Source organism: Phaseolus vulgaris, chromosome 11, assembly GCF_000499845.2.
Source record: "Phaseolus vulgaris cultivar G19833 chromosome 11, P. vulgaris v2.0, whole genome shotgun sequence".
In the NCBI taxonomy this organism is placed as follows: Eukaryota; Viridiplantae; Streptophyta; class Magnoliopsida; order Fabales; family Fabaceae; genus Phaseolus; species Phaseolus vulgaris.
In genome coordinates, this window is record NC_023749.2 from 39,426,659 (window position 1) to 39,450,268 (window position 23,610).

The 23,610-nt window shown below is 43.5% G+C and overlaps 1 protein-coding gene across 1 annotated transcript; it reads left to right on the forward strand.

The window, feature by feature from the left end:
* The first annotated feature begins 22,325 nt into the window (after positions 1–22,325).
* On the forward strand, positions 22,326–22,871 carry LOC137807235 (uncharacterized). The gene has a single exon (XM_068607748.1). The coding sequence runs from the start codon at positions 22,326–22,328 to the stop codon at positions 22,869–22,871; it is 546 nt and encodes a 181-aa protein (XP_068463849.1).
* The last annotated feature ends 739 nt before the right edge of the window (positions 22,872–23,610 follow it).

The following is a 23,610-nucleotide window of genomic DNA, read 5'->3' on the forward strand; positions in this document are numbered from 1 at the left end:
AGCAGGCCTCTCCTTAGGCGTGGGCGCCGGGGGCTAAGAATCAGGGAGAGAACCATTTCGGTGTTAGAAACACCTCGTGGACGATACGGCGTCATTAGGTGAGCCTCTCCACGGGCGTGAGGGTTGGCACGCGACCTGTCTCGGTCATACAAAGCCGCCCAACGAAGTGAAAGAAATGGGCAGAACACAGATAAAATGATCGAAGCACGCGAAGGTAAAAGATGAGAATGAGATCGCACAAGCAGAATCGTATATGGCAAAGACATAAAGGGAATCATGCGAACGCCCCAAATCAGTAACAAGAGTGCGGGTAGTTCAAAGAATTACAAATTTTAACAGATAAAATAAAAAATGAAGGTAAAGTATAAAGCCGTTAAGCGTGAAGCTGAAGGTGGTAGTTGAGAAGCAGCGGTTCAGTCATCCACGTCCATGGGCACGACCTTCCCGTCGACGACATGGTGCATGGGGTCGCAGTTTGAAATATTGATGCCAGGGTTCTCACAGGACACCTGGGTCAGAGCCTCTTGGAACCCCTCCTCGAAAGTACCCGCCATCTCCTGGATTAGGGACTTTTTCTCCTTCTCCAGCTCCTCAACGGCGGCATCCCAGAGGCCACCTGCTTCTCTAGAGCCTCCTTCTCAACGCGAAGTCGACTGACCTCGACCTGTAATTTGTCGTAGTCAGCCCGGAGAAGGTCCATAGCCTTGGCCTGCGTGGCCATTTCCCCCTCCATCCGCTCCATCTTGGCAGCCTGTTCACAGCAACGGTCCTTCAGGTCCTTTCGAGTTTCTGCATCCGTTTTGACCAGTTCCTGAAGGCCCGTTATCTGGACTTGGAGGGCAACTTCACGAGTATAAAGACCAGCCTGGAGCTCCAATGCCTCGGCCAGTTGCCTCTCAGTTTCTGCCTTGGACTCTTGCATTTGTTTCAGAGAAGTTTGATAAGCTTCGTTCTGGCGCCCCAGGGTCCTCATTTCCTCTTCCAGGGTAGTTGCCTTTGTTTCCAAGGCCTGGAGAGTTTGAGCTTGCAAGACCGCGTTTCTGGCCTGGGCGCGCCATTCAAGGGCCACCGCCAGGAAGGCCCCCAGGTAGAAGGGCATGCCTTCCTTCCTGTTTGTGCCCTCTGGCAGAGTCCCGCCGCTGAAGCCCCTCATTAGATGCATAATCGGAGGAGGGATGGCAATGAAGTCAGGGGCGGCAGCGATGGAAGCAGGGGAAGCAATGGTTTCTGCCGGCGGCGGAGGCGGGGCAGATTCGGCGCCTTCCCCCCTTTCCTCGTGGAGTGTCATAGGGGGAAGTGAGGTCGCACTCGGGGGGTTATCCATGAATGGGTTCCCTCCCTGGGGTGACGCCTCTACCGAAAGAGGAACCCGCGCATATTTTCTTCTTCTGAAGGGAGCCACGCCTTCTGAGTCCTCATCATCCGTTAGAACCTCCAAAACCCGTTTCCCTTTGTCAAGGGGAGTTGGAGCCGGTGACGAGGCCGCGGCTAGGGGAACGGCGGCGATGGGTAGAGGAGAGCGAGGAGTCTAAAGTGCTGCAAGGCTGCGAGGAGATGACGGAGGTGAACTCGAGATAGCCTCGACGGTGATTGGAGGAGGCGGCGACAGAATCGGCGGGGGAACAGGAACGGCAGCAGGGGTGGAGGAGGCGCCCGCCTTGGCGGCGCGTGCCTCCTTCATTGCCTTCGCCAGCATCATTCTCTTGGAAGCGCCCATCACCGATTCTACATCAAGACAGGCCAAGCAGCAAGAATTAGTACTAAAGCAGCTATGCAAAATTACAACACACATGGAGGCGTGAAATGCAAGCAACATGGCACACTATAAAATGAGTATAAGAGTCCAGGGGAACCAATGTTCCATAGCAAGCTGTTCACAAGAAAAGGATGAGGGGAGAGCCCCTTACCAAAGTAGGTGGTCAGGGCGTGAGCATTGTACTCGCTAGCGACCAGCTTCAAGGTATCAAAAACGATCCCCAACCTAGCCAAGGCTTTGCTTACCTCCTTATCGGCGGGAGATAGCTCTTCCAGGGTCTTGGCCCTGAGCAATTTAGGGCGCTCCGTCCAGTAAAGGGGGAAGCCATCCAAAGCTATGGGATCGTGCTTGGCGCTGCACACCCTGAAGAATTTCCCTTTCCAGTTCTTGTAAGAATTCTGAAAGAGGGATAGGAGGATCCTGCCTGCGATCCCGGAAAAGCTTACCCAGAAGCTTTTCCCCTGTTTCTTCACATCAAAGAAATGCAGGAAGATATCTACAGAAGGGGGGATGCCCAGGTATCCACAAAGAATTTGAAAGCCCCGCACGAATGCCCAGCTGTTGGGATGAAGCTGGGCGGGGGCAGTGTTGATTTCAGTGAGAAGCTCCCGTTCGAAGGGAGTGAATGGGAGACGCACTCCTACGCGCTTGAACACGGTCTGGTACATGAAGAAGAAGGGTTTCCCCTTTCTAGGTCTGTCGTCCAAACAAACAGGTTCCCCAGGCCTGCCGGGACGGACGGATATGTTGGCGTCGTGGGTGCGGCAGAAGGCGTTAAAGTTGTACAAATGGGGATCCCCCCGGTGAGCTTCCAGGTCCTGGAAGGAAGTCAGGCCGGTGCATTCACTCAGGAGCTCGTCGGGGGCCCAGGGGTAGAAGGCTTTGTAGTTGGACTTGGGGGTCGTGGGAGAAGAATCAGGCTCCGCGTTCGCGCGCGTCATGGTGAAAATAGATAGCTGGAGAAAGAAGAGAAGAAAAAGGGTTTAGCAAGTTTAGCTATGGCAAGAAGGGGAAAGAACCCCAGGAAGCGTCACCCACGCGAGAAAAATCAGAGGAGGAAGAAGAAGCGGAGAAATGCAGTAATAACGAGAATAACAACAGTCCCAGGTAGTTCAACGAATCCTATAATGCGACGAAAGGGAAGAGTCGTGAATACTCGAGATCGTACCTTTTTTATCGGAATGGAGGCAGTAGACGAGCGCAGCAAGGAGGGAATCGCGATTGCAGAGAAAAGGGGTTTTGGAGGCGATGAACAGTGCGGAGTTGCAGAGTGAATGAATGTAACAGTAGGGTGAGCGCGGGGTTTGGAGTAACTTAAACGTTACATTTCGCAACTCGAGAGGCGCTAACCTAGGGCCGTGGGATCGTGCCACGCTTCAGAGGATCAATTGCCCAAGGGAAACGCAAAGGTCCCTGGAGGATGGCCGCGCGATGGGCCACGTGGCGTGCGATCAAGGGTAGCCCAAAAGGTGTTATCATCCTCATTTCAGGGGATGTCCAATCAGTCATTAAGAATACCCCTATGGTTCAGAAAATGTCGCGTCAATAATTCGAAGAGTTGCTGAGTCAGCAAAGAATGACACGTCATCAGGATGGCACGTGGACGGCGTGGGCGAGGCTTTAGTCTTGACGCTGAAGACAAGTCTTCGGCTTAAGACTGGGGGGCTTGTGTACCGTCCCATATCCGGGCGTTGACTAAGTCAAGGTCAAAGTCAACTGCTAGAGAGACAAAGTCAACACAAGGCGTCGCCTGGGTGGAGAGACGCCAAGAGGAAGCGTCGCCAAGGCAAGGCGTCGCCTAGGTGAAGGCGTCGCCCAACCAGGGCGTCGCCAGATCAAACAGTGCTAAAGCAAGGCCATCACGGTGTGGTTCCCCGATACCCATGGGTAGGAAAGACCATGGAGGGAGCGACGTCGTGGGAAAGCCTCAGGTCCCGATATCTCGGGAAAGTGATAAAGAGAAGGAAAATGTGGCTTTAAGGCCATAGTAATAGTACCAGTGAAGGGCAGCCTGACTCGTGAAGTGCTCCTGCCGCCCCAGAGATGCCCGTGGGGCCGATACGACTCAAGAGGAAAGTCACGCCCAGGGCAACCGGGTGCAGAGTACAAAAGGAAGACAGATACGCTCTCAAAGTAAGTGACTAGATACTTGGGGGCATGAGTTGGCACCCAAAAAGTCACCCCTAGCGCAGTAGCACTCCCAGCAGGAGGACTCACACGTAGAAACGTCCCCAGGTGGGCCGAAGCGCCCCCAGATGGGGTCATGGCGTCGTCAGGCCCTCCACGTGTACGACAGCCATGCCAGAATAGAAACACCCTTTAGTCAGGTGCCAGGTAATTAAAAGTCATTCAATACAGTTTCCCTTTCGAGCATTCAGGTACTATAATGGCTCCCGAGCATTTCAACGTCTTAAATGCGCTACGTTTTCTAATTAAGCGCTTTAATGAGTGCGTTACGTTTGTGATTAAAAGTGCTTTAAGGCGCTTTAAATGCTTGGGTAGTTTAAATAGCGCAGAGAATGTGGGAAAAAGGGTTGGAACTTTCGGCAAATTTATCAGAGAACTCTCTAGTTGCTTGCTCATGCTTCAAGGTTACGTACAAGTGACTGGGGAATATTTTTGCCTGAAAGAGACAACACACACATATACACAGTTCTTTTACCACCTTCAGAGTGCCATACGCGGTGCTCAGACACGCAGGTGGACAGTTTTTGGTGTTTCTTGCTGGCTGACTTGAGCGTCGGAGTGCACACGGCCGCTAGGGCACCCTTTTGTCCTCTTTTTTGCAGGAATCCACAGGCAACCAGTGGGAAGGAGTCCCTAGCTGACGGTTGAGGTCGCGCACGAAGACGTCCCGGTCAACCGGACGGAACAGACAACATATTACCAAACATGCACAATCCAGGAGGTAAGTTGTAAATAACTAGTAATACAGGCCATGAACTGTGATTTGTACTCATATTACCAAACGGATTCATTCCGTCTGTAGCTAAACCAAGTCGGATATTTCTTGATTCTTTACCAAATTCTGGAAAGTCATCATCAAATTTCTTCCATTGAATAGAATCAGCTGGATGTCGGTACATGCCATCGCATTTCCTCTCATCTGCATGCCATCTAAGATTCTTACCATCGTCTGGGTTTGCAAACAAACGCTTCATCCTTTGAATGATGGGAAGATACCACATAACCTTCATTGGGGGTCCATGCTTTTCCATGTCATCAATAGAATCATCATCTTTTTGTTTAAACTTATAACGTGATAACCCACACCTTGGACAACTTTTCAACAATTCAAAATCTTTCCGGTATAATATACAATCATTAGGACATGCATGTATCTTTTTGTACTCCATACCCATTGGACAAAGAATCTTTTTGGCCTCGTAATTACGATTAGGTAGACTATTTCCCTCTGGAAGCATATCCTTCAACAGCTGGAGCAATTCCGTGAAGCTTTTATCAGTCCATCCGTTTATTGCCTTCAAATTCATTAATCTTAACACCACCGACAACCGTGTGAAGTTAGTTGATCCAGGATACAAAGGAGTCTCTGCATCTTTTGACATACTTTCATATCCATGCGCTTTTGCAAAACACTCAGCTCCCACATCACGAATCATGTCCTCCAATCGATCATCATCTCCATCATCGTGTACTGCTTCATCCATGGTAGAACCCACATATTCTTCAGTTACAGAAACACGTGGTAAATTTAATAATTCACCATGCCATGTCCAAGTTGTATAAGATCGAAGAAACCCATCACATAGCAGGTGTTCCCTCATGATATTCACATCCAGTATCCTTCCATTCAAACAGTTAACGCACGCACACCTGATCTTTGCTCCATCATGACCATTAATAATCGCGTTACGCTGCGCAAATTGTATAAATTCCTCTACTCCCCTTTCGTACTCATCACTTATACGAACAACATTAATCCAACTTCGATCCATTATATATTATGGAATATAGTTAGGATTTTCTAATAATTAGTATTCTATTTGTACCGCCCTGGAAGTCGGAAGTGATGACGTGGCATCCAGCTACAGTATAGGCGTGTTGACAAGGCGCCAGGTTGGCAGAAGGGAAGGAAGTCGGGGGGCTCGTGAAGTCGCCAGTTATTAAGTTGGCGTGTTCCGATCTCCAGCATACTAGAATCGGCGATCACCGGGTTAAAGATGAAGTCGCCAGATGTAGACTCAGGCGACCTAGTGATTGGAGATCGCCAGAGCAAGCACATCGCCAGAGATGAAGGCGGTGCAGATTATGAAGGCGGCCGGCGAGACCACAGGGAAGATGTATGAAGGCCCCCTAACTCGCCAGTTCCAGTAGAGATCGCATTCCCAAGTTAGCTATGCACTGGACAACACCATGCATAAGTAACTTAGCCAAAAAGAGAGTCAGAAGCAGCGCCCAAGTCAAGGAGCCTCCACATGATCGCACGTGTACAGTTGGATGCGAGCCACGTGTCCAAGTCTGTAACTGCCAGGAGAGAGAAAGCTACCAGGTATATAAGAGTTCTTAACGAACTTTCTGAGGTACGCACGTTCAGATTATACTCTTTACGCTTGCGAGTTATAGAGCTTACTGTGAGAGAGGATTTGCACGGTTCTTGTTCTCTTAGTATTTGGTGATTCGGTCACTGACTTGGGCGTTGGAGTGCGATCGGCCGCAGCGGCGCCGCTCTGTTTTCTTTGCAGGTTCTTGAGGTGGATCTCGAAGAGGAACGGAAGTGTGAAGCGGTGCACACGTCGATCCTTTGACGAGGCAGTTTCCAGCGTTCTGGTCAACAGGCAGGATCACTATTCAATCTCACACATTTGCCGAGGGTCGAACACCCCCGGACTCAATCCAAACACGATATTTCTATTCTAAAAGTAACAATAACTAACATAACATAAAACTTTTATTAAAATGTAATTAACAACTAACTAAATATATAATATAAATTTAAGAAAATAGAAATTATATAATACAAAAATTCAAAATACACACAAATATATAAATTATTAGTTATAAATTCCAAGTTGTATTAGTTATTAATTAAATATATATTATAATACAAAAAAATAAAAATTCAAAATATTAAATAAAAATTCAAAATATTAAATATAAATTCAAAATATTAAATATAAATTCAAAATATTAAATAAATATTAAATACAACACCAACCTTTAGGTTGATGGTGATCGAAGTGGCAGAGGCACAAGACGAAGGCGAAGGCGGTGGCGGAAGCTGTGGCGGTGGCGGAGCAGACAAAACCAGCGAACACCAATAGAACAATAACCTATATGCCACAAACGAAGTTAGGAAACGAAAATGACAATGCCAAGGAAGTGAATAATGAATGATGCGAAAACGAAAACGAAAACAAATGAGTGAAACGAAGAGCGGAGAGAACTGAAACTTACAATGCAGAGAGAACTGAAACTGAGAATGTTGAAACGAAGAGCGGAGAAGAGGAAAGTGAAAGTGAAACTAGTGGCGCGCTTCAATTTTTAGGGTAAAATTGTTTTACAAATGCGGTTCTAGGGTAAGACCGCATTTGTAAATCAATTCAAATGATTTACAAATGCGGTCTTTACAATGACCGCATTTGTAAATCAATGTGAAATTAATTACAAATGCGGTCATAGTAAATACCGCATTTGTAAATCATTCTGAATTGATTTACAAATGCAGGCATTGTAAAGACCGCATTTGTAAATCATTTGAATTGATTTACAAATGCGGTCTTACCCTAGAACCGCATTTGTAAAACAATTTAATTTCAAAAATGCCACCGCGTTTTTTACAAATGTGTTTAAGCACAAAGCCGCACTAAATAAAGGGTCGTTGTTTTCATATTTTGTACTAGTGCATCTACCATCCTATGTCCTTGAGGAAGCCTTTGGAACTTCAACAAGTGTTCCTTCCTAGAAGGAGGAACAAACCTTGCGCGCATACATTCTTTCAAATCATTCCAAGAAACCACGGGAGGTCTCTTGTTATAGTCAATGTCCATTACAATACTATGCCACCATTTCATGGCATAATCTATGAATTCTAAAGAGGCTATATTCACCTTTTGATCCTCTTCTACCTTATAAGCTGTAAAAAGTTGTTCACATTTAGCCTCCCAATCTAAATACACATTAGGATCACTATCCCCATTAAAGTTAGGGACCTTTACAAAAGAAACTTGAGGCTTGAACTTTTGGTGATGTCTTTGGTCACGGTTATAGCTCTCTCCATGAGAATGATGGTGATGCCTCCTTCTTCTATAATCTTCTCCATGGCCGTGAGCATTGGAAGAATCCTTGGAAGAACGTCTAGGAGAATGATGTCTTCCATGGATGGAATGTGAGGATCTTTCATGCTTCAATTCAAGTTTTGCTAATCTTTTCTCCATGTGCTTTACTTCTAAAATTCGAAGCCTTGCCTCCAATTGTCTCAATTCCTCATCTTGTTGTGCAGATATTGTTTTAAATTCTTGTAATTCATCAATGAAGTATGCTTTTGGAGGGGAATGACGTTTAGAAGGTGCTGAACTTGATAAGGTATCCATTGCAAAAGCAAAACAGCAAACACAAAAAGAATAAACTAGTACAAGAAAAACAAGGTTAGAAAATGGAACAAATATAGTGCGGGAACGAAAATTAAAAGACACTCAAATCACTCCAAGAAAGAATACTTCCCTCAACCAATCTGCTCTTGAGGCCTTAGTAACCTCAAATGAAAGATGTCAAAGCAGAAGCACTCTTATCTCAAAACCAAGCACCACAAAACCAAGGAACAATCAAAGACAAACAAGAAAAGGTATAAACAAGAAAAAGGCTATAACAAAAGCAATACTAGATATATGACAAACTCAAAGATTAGTGAAAAAAAGACAAGCAAGAAAATAAGGTACTCAATGAAAAAGAAGGCACACAAAAGAGACCTAGAGAAAAGCACTAGACTAGATGAAGAAAACAAAAACAAAACTACTGGAAAATATTTCTCTGCAAACTGTGTGTGATGTTTACAGATTTATCTGGAATGATATAAAGCGAACTGGATTATGAAATTGTAACCACAGAAACTTCAAGATCTTATCTCAATAATGGCACTGGAATTACTCAAAAAAAGTAAGCCAATTAATTGTGATAAATTTTCTAAAATCGCTGCCAGATTACCGTATTTTTTTCGGCAGAATTACACACTGTTCGTATTTTATTTATCATAGTTTTTGTACTTTGAATTTTGAAGTACTTCTTTTTTCTACTCTTTTATAACACTTTGACGAACTCAAATACAGAATTTCAGAAATTTCCAGAAAGAAAATCAATTGCAATAAGTCGAAACAGTCAGCACGTTTGCAGAAAACTATAGGAATCCTAACAGGAATGAAAAACAGAATTAAGAACTAGCAAAGACATAAGAGAAATGATGTTTTAGAACTTGTATAGGTCTAATACACAAGTATTAACTCAAAACTAAAAAGAAAATGCACCAAAGGATCAAGAATCAAGCACAGAAAACTGGTCTTAACACAAAATCAAGAAACAAAAAAATTACAACAAAAGGACTACAAAGAATTGATAACATCCTTGGAGAAACATGACTGTGACAAAACTTATAAGGATTCAAAAATTAAAATGACACAAACACAATGTAATAACAACAAGAAAACAGCAAGAAATACTAAAAAATAAACCTAAAACAGAAAGGTAACAACAAGAATATAAAGTTCTTGAATTAAAAGTGCCAAAACAACTCAAACACAAAGAAGAACAAACCTAAGACTCATGATACCACATGATATGATTCCAATAGCAAGATATAGATGATTCTTTGACATTTTATGGAATCAACTTGAGTTGGAGATTGAATAGGCACTTTTATAGAAATGGATCAATGTTCTATGTTTCAAGAACTCACCAAAACTTGCATCAAACACCAAAACTCACATGGAAGTCCCATTTCTTGTCAATTCAATCGATTAAAGGATGCAAGAATGCAAATGAACCGATTAAAATGCTTGACAATTGAAATGCACCGAACAAAGTAAGCTAGAATGAAGATGAACCGTTCAAACTCAGCAAGGAAGAAGATGAACTGAACAAAATGTGAAATAAAGGCAAAGCACCGAATAGAATTGCAAGAAAAGGCCTAAGACATGTTTTATGAATTCAAATGGACATGGAAATGGAAGAAATAGATGGAGAAGAAGGAAGACTTATGTGGTTGTAGTTCTTGGTTGATGAACACGCCACTTGAAGTGTGAAAGCACCAAGATAAGTGTGAATTGCTGCCACTTGAGGGAACCAAGGCTCTCAAGATGAGACTAGGAAGAGGAGAAGGCAAGTTCTCACTACACTCAATCACCAATTTGGGAGAGTTTTGTTACTTCAAATATCAATTCTGTTTTTAGAAGAACCGAAGCCCTCCTTATATAGGAGAAGGACCGGTCCAAGAGTACACAAAGCTTACACAAGAAGCTAACCAAAGGTCCCTTCCCTATTACCTACTCTAGCGCCTATAGTGAACACATGAAGAGTCAACTTCTAGAAAATTCTAAACTAATGCCTAAAGATGCTTTACAAAAGAGGTATCTTAAGGTTTCCCTCTAAGCACCTTCCTAAACACTATTCTATATTATTTACAATTTTATACAAAAGAAACTATAGTACCATAACAGAAAACTGTTTTGTGCTTTGACTGAGCATTAAATGATTTTATAACTGAATACGCTCCAGTTTTAAATGCTTTGACCAGGCTTTGAATGCAATAAATAGTTTGTTCATATTTTGTAACAAACAACGAAGTTTTAATCAAAGAAAAATAGATTTGAGTTTTTCACTGATTTTGCATTTTGAAGAGTTGAAGTTTTACTTTGAGATTGCTTGGATCAAAGAGAGTGTGATATATGATTTTCATCCTGTATTGATTTCAGATCTTTTCTGTAACAAGTGTAACCCTTTGTACTTTGAAGAAACTCTATGTGTATAGCTGAGAAGTGTTGTGTGTTCTTGAGGTTGTCAAAATCAACATTCTTAGTGGTGTTGTGCTGAGCCAAAGGAAGTGTGTGTCTTGAGGGGATGATATGATTCCAATAGCAAGATATAGATGATTCTTTGACATTTTATGGAATCAACTTGAGTTGGAGAATGAATAGGCACTTTTAATAGAAATGGATCAATGTTCTATGTTTCAAGAACTCACCAAAACTTGCACCAAACACCAAACTCACATGGAAGACCCATTTCTTGCCAATTGTACCGATTAAATTGAACAAGAAAGTAAATGCACCGATTGAAACTCTAAAGAAAGCAATTGAACCGAACAAAACATGAAAAGAAGCTACTGAACCAATTAAAGTAATAAGAAATTGAAAAGAACCGGACCAAAACAAGAATTAAGCTAAAGCACCGAATGAAAAGAAGCTAAGACATGTTTTAGGAGTTCGTATGAACATGGAGATGAAAGGAAAAGATGGAGAAGAGAGGAACTTATGTGAATGAAGAGCTTGGTTCATGGACACGCCACTTGTAGTACGAATGCTCCAAGATAAGTGTGAATTGCCGCCACTTGAGGGAACCAAGGCTCTCAAGATGAGACTAGGAAGAGGAGAAGACAAGTTCTCACACACTCAATCACCAATTTGGAAGAGTTTTGCTACTTCAATTATCCAATCTGAATTATGAAGGACCTAAGCCCTCCTTTTATAGGAGCAAGGGCCGGTCATTTGCTTACAAAGCTTATTCCATAAGCTACCCAAAAGACTCCTAAGCTCACGCCCCTACTAAGCTCACTCCCCAAGCTTCTAGAATTTTCTACACTAAAGCCTAAAGATGCTTTTACAAAAGAGGTGTCTAATGTTTCCCTTTAAGCACCTTTTAATACAAAAGATACTATAAAAGAGAAAACAATCTTCCACTATTTCCTAATTACTTAAACTTGCTCCTTGTAAGCCTATGAGGTGGGCTAATGACTTTTTGAGCGTCTTCAACTTGGGCCTCTACCTCCTCTTGTCCTTGATTGTTGGCTTCTATTTCCTCTTGATCTTGATCTCCATCATACTCCCCGAGTTGGAGAGAATTCGACCACGAATTCTGGAGACCTACAGAAAAAGGAGTTAGATCACTGATATTAAATGTATGACTACCAAGGTATGTATCAGGCATATCTAACTCATAAGCATTGTTATTAATCCTCTTCAGGACTTGGAAAGGTCCATCACCACGAGGCATTAGTTTGGACTTCCTTTGAGTAGGAAAACGATCTTTCCTCAAGTGAAGCCAAACCCAATCTCCCGCATCAAATAACAATGCTTTTCTCCTTTTATTGGCAAGTTCAGCATTGACGGAGATCAAGATCAAGAGAACATAGAGGCCAATCAACAAGATCAAGAGGAGGTGGAGGAACAAATAGAAGACGCCCATGGAGGTCAAAGTCCACCTCAAAGGCTTACAAGAAGCATGTTTAAAGCTTTAGGAACTAGAGGACATTTATTTTCTCTTTTTGTAATTTCTTTAGTTGAAGGTGCTTAGAGGGAAACTTTAGAAACCTCTTTTGTTATAGCATCTTTTAGGCTTTAGTTAGGAGCTTTAGGGGGGTGTGTTAGTAGATAGGTGTAGAAGTAAAATACGAGGTGCCAAAGTGAAGGAAGGAGTCACACCTTCCTCATGGCTTGAAATAGGCGCCGGTTTTAGCTAGCTTTAGGAGGGAAATTTGAATTGTTTTAGCTTGCATTTTCAGCACCTTAGGCTATAAATAGAGGTGCTCTCTTTGTAAAATTCAGATTGGAATTAATCTAAGAAAACTCTACTCAAATTTTGAGTGAACTTTGGAGAGCTTTTGAGCCTTCTTCTCTAGTCTTATCTTGATGGATTAATGGAGTCCTCAAGTGGCGGCATCATTCTCATCTAGGAGCATTCCACACTTCTAGTGGCGAGATCATCCATCATCCTTCCATCTTCATGAGCAATTCTTCTCTCCTTCCTTTCTCTTTCAATTGTTTTTGTTAGCTTGTGTTCTTGAGTTTTGGTTTGGTGTTCTTGCTGTTTTTATGAGTTTTTGGTTCGGCAGTTTTATATTTCTGTCCATTCATCTTGTTCCTTTGCTTTTCTAGCTCTTTTGTTCGGTTCAATTCATTCCTTAAGTAATATGTTCGGTGCAATTGCATTTTCTTCCACTTAAATCGGTTCAATTTGACAATATGTGGAGCATCCAAATGAGTTTGGGATTTGGTACTAGTTTTTGGTGAGTTCTTGACTTAGAACAATGATCCAACTCGAAGAAAAGTGCCTCTATAATGTCCAGCTCAAGGTGATTCCTAAGAATGTCAAGAATCATTCTCTATGTGGCTAGTGGAATCACATCAAGCATACTTGCCAACCTTCTTCTTAATTCTTAACTTGATGTCTTTATGCAAAGTTTTCACAAAAGAAGCCTTTTCATCCCCATCTTTGCACATGACATCATCAAGTATGGGAATAGGAAGAAGATCAAGAGGTGTTAAGGGATTGAACCCATAGACAACCTCAAAAGGAGAATGTGAGGTGGTAGAATTTACTACACGATTATAAGCAAACTCAACATGTGGTAGTAAATTCTCCCACACTCTAGGATTTCCCAAAATAAAGCATCTCAACATTTGTCCCAAAGTTCTCTTTACCACTTCAGTTTGACCATCGGTTTGTGGGTGACAAGTGGTAGAAAATAAAAGTTTAGTAACAAGCTTTCCCCACAAGGTCTTCCAAAAGTAACTCAAGAACTTGGAATCTCTATCGGACACAATAGTTCTAGGAATCCCATGCAAAGGAACCACTACTTAAAAGAAGAGGTTTGCAATATGACATGCATCATCCACTTTGTGGCAAGGAATAAAGTGAGCCATCTTTGAAAAACGATCCACTACCACAAAAATGGAATCCTTTCCCTTTGATGTCTTGGGTAATCCTAAGATGAAATCCGTAGAAATGTCAACCCAAGGCATTGAAGGGATAGGAAGAGGGGTATATAAACCATGGGGATGCAATCTAGATTTAGCTTTGCGGCAAGCTAACCCCTCAGAAACCCCACAAAGTCCAAATTCACCACATACTGCCCCAACAACCAATTCACCCTACTCACCCCCTCAGATCGTTGCAGTCGAACTGGCTGTGGCCCACACCTCTACCTCAGCCCCCTTTGACAAGGGCAAGGGTGTTCTTTTCGTCCCCTCCGATGACGAAGGCTCAGGCGAGGGGCAGGTCTTCAAGAGGAGGAGGACCAATAGGGTCATCTCCTCGCGATCTGCATCCCCCCAACATGGAGGGTCTCTTCGGGACAACCCTCATAGCGTGATGAGAATCAAATAAAGGAGACTTTTATTAATGGAGGAAGAGGACATCCACCCTCACATTTGAAGTTCTTCCTTCTAATCTTCTCAAAATTAAAAGAAGACATAAAATAAAGAGGAGGCCCAAGCCCAAAGCCCCAAGCCCAAGCCCAAGAAGGCCAAAGCCCAAAAAGCCCAAGTTCATCCCATGAGGGTCAAGGCCAAGCTTTGAAATACTCTTGTATAGTTTTTAAGGAGGTGTGGTTATTAAATAAAGGAGTGTGAATATGTAAAAGAAAGTCACATTGTCCATGTGACTTAGGAGAGTGGTGTAGGTGTAGTTTTTAGGAGGTGTCATAGTACAAAAAGGTCACACCTCCCATGTGACTTGTTTTTGGTGGGAATTTCAAATGAGTTTTATTTGAAATTTCCCACCTATTTTTCAGCACCTCTAGGCTATAAATAAAGGTGCTTAGCTTGTACAATTGAGATTGGAAATTTGTATTAGTGAAAATCTACTCAATTTGAGAGAGAATTGGAGAGCTTTGTGCCTTCCTCACTTAGTCTTATCTTGAGTGTTCATGGGTACCTCAAGTGGCGGCTGTTCCGTCCGGTTGACCGGGACGTCTTCGTGCGCGACCTCAACCGTCAGCTAGGGACTCCTTCCCACTGGTTACCTGTGGATTCCTGCAAAAGAGAGGACAAAGAGGCGCCCTAGCGGCCGTTTGCACTCCGACGCTCAAGTCAGCCAGCAAGAAACACCAAAACTTTGCACCTCCGTCTCTGAGCACCGCGTATGGCACTCTGAAGGTGGTAAAAAGAACTGTGTATAGGTGTGTGTGTGTTTTCCCCTCAGGCAAAGATCTTTCCCCAGTCCCTTGTCCGTAGTCTCAAGGCACGAGCAAGCAACTAGAGAGTTCTGGTGAATTTGCCAAAAGTTCCAACCCTGTTTCCAACATTCTCAGCGCTATTTAAACCACCCAAGCATTAAAAGCGCCTTAAAGCGCCTTTAATTACAAATGTAACGCACTCAATCAGCGTATCTAATTAGAAAACGTAGCGCATTTAAGACGTTGAAACGCTTGGGAGCCATTATAGTACCTGAATGCTCGAAACGGAAACTGTATTGAATGACTTTAATTACCTGGCACCTGACTAAAGGGTGTTTCTATTCTGACATGGCTGTCGTACACGTGGAGGGCCTCACAACGCCGTGACCCCATGGAGGGGGCGTTTCTGCCCATCTGGGGACGTTTCTACGTGTGAGTCCTCCTGCTTGGGAGTGCTACTGCGCTAGGGGTGACTTTTTGGGTGCCAACTCATGCCCCCAATCATCTAGTCACTTACTTTGAGAGCGTATCTGCCTTCCTCTCGTACCCTGCACCCGGCTACCCTGGGCGTGACCTTCCTCTTGAGTCGTATCTGTCCCAAAGGCGTCTCTAGGGCGGCAGGGGTACTTCCCGAGTCAGGCTGCCCTATACTGGTGCTGTTACTATGGCCTTGAAGCCACCTTTCTCTCCTCTTTATTACTGTTCCCTGGTTATACAGGGTTTGGGGCCTTCCCACGGCGTCGTCCCCTCCATGGTCTTTCCTACCTATGGGTATCGGGGAGCCGCACCGTGATTGCCTTGACTTAATGATATTTGATCTTGGCGACGCCCTGGTTGGGCGACGCCTTCACCTAGGCGACGCCTTGCCGTGGCGACGCTTCCTCTTGGCGATGCTAGCACTTGGCGTCTCTCCACCTAGGCGACGCCCTGCGTTGACTTTGACCTTGACTTAGTCAACGCCCGGATACGGGACGGTACAGCGGCATAGCACACTCATCTTGGAGTCTCCATCCTCTAAGTGGCGTGTTCATCCCTCATTCCTCCATCTTCATGACCTTTCTCTTCTCCTTCCTTCCTTCTCTTTTTATTTTCATGTCTTAGTTTGAGTTCTTTGCTTTTTCTGTTCAACATTTTTAATTCCTTGGAGTTTTGCTTCGGTTCTTTTCATTTTCTGCTGTTCCTCTTTGTTTCTCTTCTTTTCTAGTTGTTGTTTTTGATTCAATTTGACAATACATGGAACTTCCATGTGAGTTTGGGTTTTGGTACTAGTCTTGGTGAGTTCTTGATCATAGAACCTTGATCCAATTCTATCTTAAAGTGCCTATCTCATATCCAACTCAAGATGATTCCTAAGAATGTCAAGAATCATTCATATTGTGCTATTGGAATCACATCATGTGGTATCATAAGTCTTAGGTTTATTCTTGTTTAATTTTTGAGTTGTGTGCACTTTATTTCAAGAGCTCTTTAATTTCTTGCACTTTACCTTTTTGTTTTAGGCTTATTTGAGTTTTATTGCTGTTTTCTTTATTTTGCCTATCATGTGTTTGAGTATTTTCCTTTTTGAATCGATACAAGTTTTATCTTAGTCTTGTTTTTCCATAATTGTCATCACTTCTTGTAGTACTTTTATTGAATTTTTTGTTTCTTGCTTTGATGTCATAATTTTCTGAGTTTGATATTTGATCCTTTGTGCTTTTTTTGTTTTAGAATTGAGTTCATACTTGTATTCTAGACTTATACAAGTTCCTATACATCATTTTCTATTATGTCTTTGCTAGTTCATAATTCTGTTTTTCATTCCTGTTAGGATTCCTCTGTTTTATGAAAACGTGCTTACTGTTTTTCCTTATTGCAATTGATTTACTCACTGGAAAATTTTGAAATTCTGGATTTGTGTTTTTCAAAGTGTTAGAAAAGAGTAGAAAAAAGAATTACTCAAAATTTCAAAGTACACAAAAAATAATAAATAAAATACAAAAAGTGTACAATTCTGCGGAAAAAAAATACCGTAATCTGGCAGCGGTTTTGAAAAATTTATCTCAATTAATTGGCTTACTGTATTTGCATAATTCCAGTGCCATTTTTGAGCTAAGATCTTGAAGTTTCTGTGGTCTAAATTTCATAATCCAGTTCGCTGTATATCATTCCAGTTAAATCAGTGAACATCAAGCACAGTTTGTGTACCGCCCTGGTAGTCGGAAGTGATGACGTGGCATCGAGCTATAGTATAGGCATGTTGACAAGGCGCCAGGTTGGCAGAAGGGAAGGAAGTCGGGGGGCTCGTGAAGTCGCCAATTATTAAGTTGGCGTGTTCTGATCTCCAGCATACCAGAATCGGCGATCACCGGGTTAAAGATGAAGTCGCCAGATGTAGACTCAGGCGACCTAGTGATTGGAGATCGCCAGAGCAAGCACATCGCCAGAGATGAAGGTGGTGCAGATTATGAAGGCGGCCGGCGAGACCACAGGGAAGGTGTATGAAGGCACCCTAACTCGCCAGTTCCAGTAGAGATCGCACTCCCAAGTTAGCTATGTACTGGGCAGCACCATGCATAAATAACTTAGCCAAAAAGAGAGTCAGAAGCAACGCTCAAGTCAAGGAGGCTCCAGATGATGGCACGTGTACAGTTGGATGCGAGCCACGTGTCCAAGTCTATAACTGCCAGGAGAGAGAAAGTAACCAGGTATATAAGAGTTCTCAACGAACTTTCTGAGGTACGCACGTTCAGAATACATTCTTTACGCTTGCGAGTTATAGAGCTTACTGTGAGAGAGGATTTGCACGGTTCTTGTTCTCTTAGTATTTGGTGATTCGGTCACTGACTTGGGCGTTGGAGTGCGATCGGCCGCAGCGGCGCCGCTCTGTTTCTTTGCAGGTTCTTGAGGTGGATCTCGAAGAGGAACGGAGGTGTGAAGCGGTGCGCACGTCGATCCTTTGACGAGGCAGTGTCCAGCGTTCTGGTCAACAGGCAGGATCACGAGTTATAGAGCTTACTGTGAGAGAGGATTTGCACGGTTCTTGTTCTCTTTGTATTTGGTGATTCGGTCACTGACTTGGGCGTTGGAGTGCGATCGGCCGCAGCGGCGCCGCTCTGTTTCTTTGCAGGTTCTTGAGCTGGATCTCGAAGAGGAACGGAGGTGTGAAGCGGTGCGCACGTCGATCCTTTGACGAGGCAGTGTCCAGCGTTCTGGTCAACAGGCAGGATCAGTTTGCATAAAAAATATTTTCCAAGAGCTTGTTTCTTTGTTTTCTTCATCTACTCTAGTGCTTTTCTTTAAGTATTCTTTTGTGTGCCTACTTTTTCATTGAGTTCCTTATTTTCTTGCTTGTCTTTTGCTCATTAATCTTTGAGTTTGTCATACCTCTAGTATTCCTTTTGTTATAGCCTTTTATTGCTTATACCTTTTCTTGTTTGTTTTTATTGCTTCATTGGTTTTGTGGTGTTGGCTTTGAGATTGGTGTGCCTTGCTTTGACATCTTTCATTCGAGGATTTCTAAGACCTCAAGATCAGATTGGTGCAGGGACATTATTTCTTTGAGAGTGACTTCTTTTCAAGCCAAATTCACTTCGGCAGTTTGGTTACGAAATTACTTTTTGCTAACTTTGTTTCTTAACTTGTTTGCTGTTTTTTTTTGTGTTTGCTGTTTTCATTTGCAAATGGATGGCTATTCAAGTGGTGCATCTTACAAGAAGCACTCTCCTTCCAAAGCTTCAGTCCTTGGTGAGTTGCATGAAGCTCAACGCACAATTTGGCGTTTGGAAGAAAAATTGCAAAAGATGGAGGTGCAACAAGCTAGGCCATCTCATTCTATCCATGATGGGCATCATTCACATAGACCTTCATCAAGAGGTTCTTCAAATGACTTAGGCCGTGAAGAGGACCATAGGAGAAGGTGAACTCCACCCCAATACCATGGACATAGACATCACAACCACGGGGAGAGACATCACCATGGAAATGGCTACTGATCCTGCCGGCAACTTGAACGTGGGTGAATCGCTTCGTAACACTTTCTGCCCTGTCTTCGCGACTGCGTCTCCTGAAGAATCACCTTCTGAACTCTCTCTCTCAGATGGCTTCAAGATGTGACCTGCAAAATACACAGACGGCGCCTCTAGCGGCCGTTTGCACTCCGACGATCAAGTTAGTTCAACAGAACCACCAGAAACTGGAAACTTAGTAAAAAATGTGTGTGAGTAAAACTTGCACTCTGTTTTTCCTCTATCTCCCCTCACTCTCACTCTGATTCTGCCTTTTATCTCTCTTTCCCTGCTTCTGGGCATAACAGAATTCTGTTATGCTTTTCTGGCATGTGTCAGAACCCTGTCGTGCTTTTCAGAGAAAGCGTACCTTCAGAATCAGCAATGGGGAGCGTGAGAGTCTGCGCATGTCTGCGCTTGGCTGCGCCTGTCTGTACTTTTAGCGGTACGGAGTGCTCTTTTGTCTGGACCGCACCCCTCTCAGATGGTGACACGTGGAGGCCTGCAACTCACATCTAACCACACACGTGTCACTTACTGGAAGGGCTCTAGCGCCTCTCTTTGTCCGCCTAAGCTACGCCCTTGCGGAGTAACTTAGGATGCTTCTCTTATCTGGGTAAATTGCACACTCTTAGGAGTGGTCGTCGGGTGTGGCTGGTCTAGGCGCACTCACCGAACGTTACTCTCTGTGTAGGCGACTTACCCTTCTGGATGACACGCACGTAATGGGTTGAGGGAATCACCAATCACTGACTGGCTTACTAGTTCCCTCAGGCCACTCTCGTGCATGATTCCTTGAGGTGTGCTCATGCGAGGTCCATGCGTAACGCTCTCGCTGGGAACCTTAGTCCCAGTTTAACTGCGTGTAACACGAGACCCCGATGACAATACACCCGATGACTGATCAGTGTTTATTCGCTACTCGCGCTCTGCCTCCAGGCGCGAGTCTGGGAACTGGTCTGCTGGTGGTCACTTGGCTACTGACCACCGATCACCATTCTGGGTGATCTATCCCCCGACCTCTCTGCCGCCTGATCTGTCGGTGGTAACTTGGTTACTGACCACCGATCACCTCTCTTGGCGATCGTCCCCCTACCTCTCTGCCACCTGGTCCACGTGTCACCCTGCGAGTGGTCCACGTGGTTCTCTGATGCTGACGTCATCGACTACCGATGACCGATCGGATCAGCTACTACCAAGATGCAAAGGCTAGGCTACCTTCAATCAAAATTCCTAGTTTCAATGGAGATAGTTATCCTAATGTGTATCTAGATTGGGAGGCTAAATGTGAACAGATTTTTGACCTCCATGAGATCCTAGATGAGCACAAATATAAGCTAGCCACCTTAGAATTTAGTGATTATGCCAAAGAATGGTGGCATAAAATTGTAATGGACATTATATATCGCAAGAAACCTCCCGTGGTTTCTTGGAATACTTTGAAAGAGTGTATGCGTGCGCGATTTGTTCCTCCTTCTAGGAAGGAACACTTGTTGAAGTTCCAAAGGCTTCCTCAAGGACATAGGATGGTAGATGAATACTTCAAAGATTTTGAAACAACTTTGACTAAAATGAATATGCATGCTAATGAAGAGTCAAAGATAAAATGGTTTATACGTGGTTTAAGAATCAATATTAGAGAATTTATAGAATTAAATGAGTACTCTTCTTTAAAGCAAGTGCTTCGCATAGCCATCAAGATGGAATTATATCCTTCGAAAACCACTTCTCCAAAAAAAGTTTCTACTACAAATCCTTCTACTCCTAAGTGACCTCCCAAAACTTCAAATATCAAATGTTTTAAATGTTTAGGTTTTGGGCACATAGCTCTTCATTGTCCACAAAAGGAAACCTTAATGATAAACAAGGTAAAACAAGACCTAACTCACCCACCTACCACAAGTAAATATGAAAAAGACAAAGAAGGCCAAATTGACATGGGTCTTATCCTTCCACCTCCAAGGTGTTTTCCTTCCTTATCTTTTTCATTACCAAAGGTTCTTACTTCACCACCATCTTGGTTAAAAAATGTTACGGATGATTTGTTCATACCTCCTAATGGTTGTCACCATTTAAGAGGTCTTTTTCCAAAACATAACATCATTCCCAAACAAATTTTTCCAACTTGGTCGATTTATAGAACCTCCTTTTCTGAAATCCCATTGTTTACAAATGCTAAGTCATGTTTACATTTTTCTTCCACTTTTAATTGTAAAAATAAAGTGACTTTGTTATATGCAGGGATTCAGAATTCGTGGATGAATTCTCTCCAACTCGAGGAGTGTGATGAGAATCAAATAAAGGAGGCTTTTATTAATGGAGGAAGAGGACATCCACCTTCACATTTGAAGTTCTTCCTTCTAGTCTTCTCAAAATTAAAAGAAGACATAAAATAAAGAGGAGGCCCAAGCCCAAATTTCCAAGCCCAAGCCCAAGAAGGCCAAGTCCATCCCATGAGCGGCAAGGCCAAGCTTTGAAATACTATTGTATAGTTTTAGGAGGTGTGGTTATTAAATAAAGGAGTGTGAATATGTAAAAGAAAGTCACATTGTCCATGTGACTTAGGAGAGTGGTGTAGGTGTAGTTTTTAGGAGGTGTCATAGTACAAAAAAGTCACACCTCCCATGTGACTTGTTTTTGGTGGGAATTTCAAATGAGTTTTATTTGAAATTTCCCACCTATTTTTCAGCACCTTTAGGCTATAAATAAAGGTGCTTAGCTTGTACAGTTGAGATTGGAAATTTGTATTAGTGAAACTCTACTCAATTTGAGAGAGCATTGGAGAGATTTGTGCCTTCCTCACTTAGTCTTATCTTGAGTGTTCATGGTTACCTCAAGTGGCAGCATAGCACACTCATCTTTGAGTCTCCATCCTCTAAGTGGCGTGTTCATCCAACCATTCCTCCATCTTCATGACCTTTCTCTTCTCCTTCCTTCCTTCTCTTTTTATTTTCATGTCTTAGTTTGAGTTCTTTGCCTTTTCTGTTCAGCATTTTTAATTCCTTGGAGTTGTACTTCGGTTCTTTTCATTTTCTGCTATTCCTCTTTGTTTCTCTTCTTTTCTAGTTGTTGTTTTTGATTCAATTTGACAATACATGGAACTTCCATGTGAGTTTGGGTTTTGGTACTAGTCTTGGTGAGTTTTTGAACTTAGAACCTTGATCCAATTCTATGAAAAAGTGCCTATCTCATATCCAACTCAAGTTGATTCCTAAGAATGTCAAGAATCATTCATAATATGTTATTGGAATCACATCATAGCGCCACATCTCCCCCACAACAACTGGGCCAAGATGAGGGGGCAGAATCTGCACCCCCACCAAAACAAACTGCTCCACAAGCTCTCGTCTCATAGGTCTTGAGGATTCCCCCTGCAATCATGCAACTAATGAGGGGGTTCACTGAGAGGTCGTCGGGAAGCTCTTTCGGCGAGGCCAAGAAGGAAGGCATGCTCTACTACATGGGGGCCTTCCTCGCTATTGCTCTCGAGTGGTGCGCTCAAGCTAAGTCTAAAGTCGTCGAGATGCAAGCCCTTCAGGCTCTCAAACGAGAGGTGGCCACCCTGAAGAAAGAAAAGTTGAAACTAGAAGATGCTTACCAAGCCTCCTTGGTGGAAATCCGGAAGGTGGAGGAGGCGGCCACCCTGAGGCTGCGCGAGGCTGACCAGAAGCACGCAGACCTCCTGGGCTCCATGGCCCATCTGCAGGCGGAGGTTGCCGAACTAAGGGTGGTAGCCGAAAACTCCAGGGCCCTCGAGGTGAAACTGGGCGAGACGGAGGGGGAGCTAGCTGCGAAGACTGAAGCTCTCAACCTTCTCCAAGCTGAAAATGACAAATTCCAAGCTGAAGTAAACAAGCTTCAAGTGGAGAAGGAATTTCTAGAAAAGCAGCTAGCCACCAAGGACTCCAAGATCGAGGAATTGGAGAAGGCCAACCAAGACCTCCTCAACGATATGGCCGGCACCTTTGATGAGGGGTTCAAGGAGGCTCTGGCCCAAGCCACATAGGGATCAACACCTCCAACTGTGACCTCGGCAACCACATCGTCGATGGGAAGGTGGTGCCCCTCGACCTAGGGGAATGAGCAGCACCTACTTGTCCTCCACATTCCTTGTAATTTTGTATTTACCCATATTTGCTCTGTAATTCCAACACTTGACCTTATTTATTCGAGCTTTATCTTTACATACTTGTGTACTTTTAGCTTCTCTTGCTCTTTCATCCGCCTCTGCTTTCTTTACTATATCGAACGTGTTACCTTCGATACATCTCTTCGTCGCTTTTGACACTAACTCTCTAGGTAGCACGTGACCTTCTCTCTTACTCTTCCCTTCTGAGTCGCGATGCATACCCTTCTCTTGATCTTTTCACTTAGAACTTCACTTGGCCTTCGTATCTGCGAGGAATCTTCCTCATGAAGGCATCATCTGCCTCGTCATTTCCCAGGGGCAAAGGAGGATTTAACTTCGCGTATTTTTCTTGTCTCTGATGACTCGTGTTTTTATGCTTCTTCTTCTTGCTCTTCGAATTTCTCTTGCCTTCTGAACTTAGAAAAGTTTTCAACTTGCTCTTTACTTACTTGTCTTGAGTCCCCAGGCACTTACTGCCAAAGGCATTGCTAGCTTTTTCGTCGCTTAAGATGAAAAGGGGTCTCACTTCTTTCTGGCCTCGACATCGCTTAAGGGCGAGGGCGGGCTTGATCTCTGCTATGGCCTCACATTGCTCGAGGGTGAGGAGGACTTATTT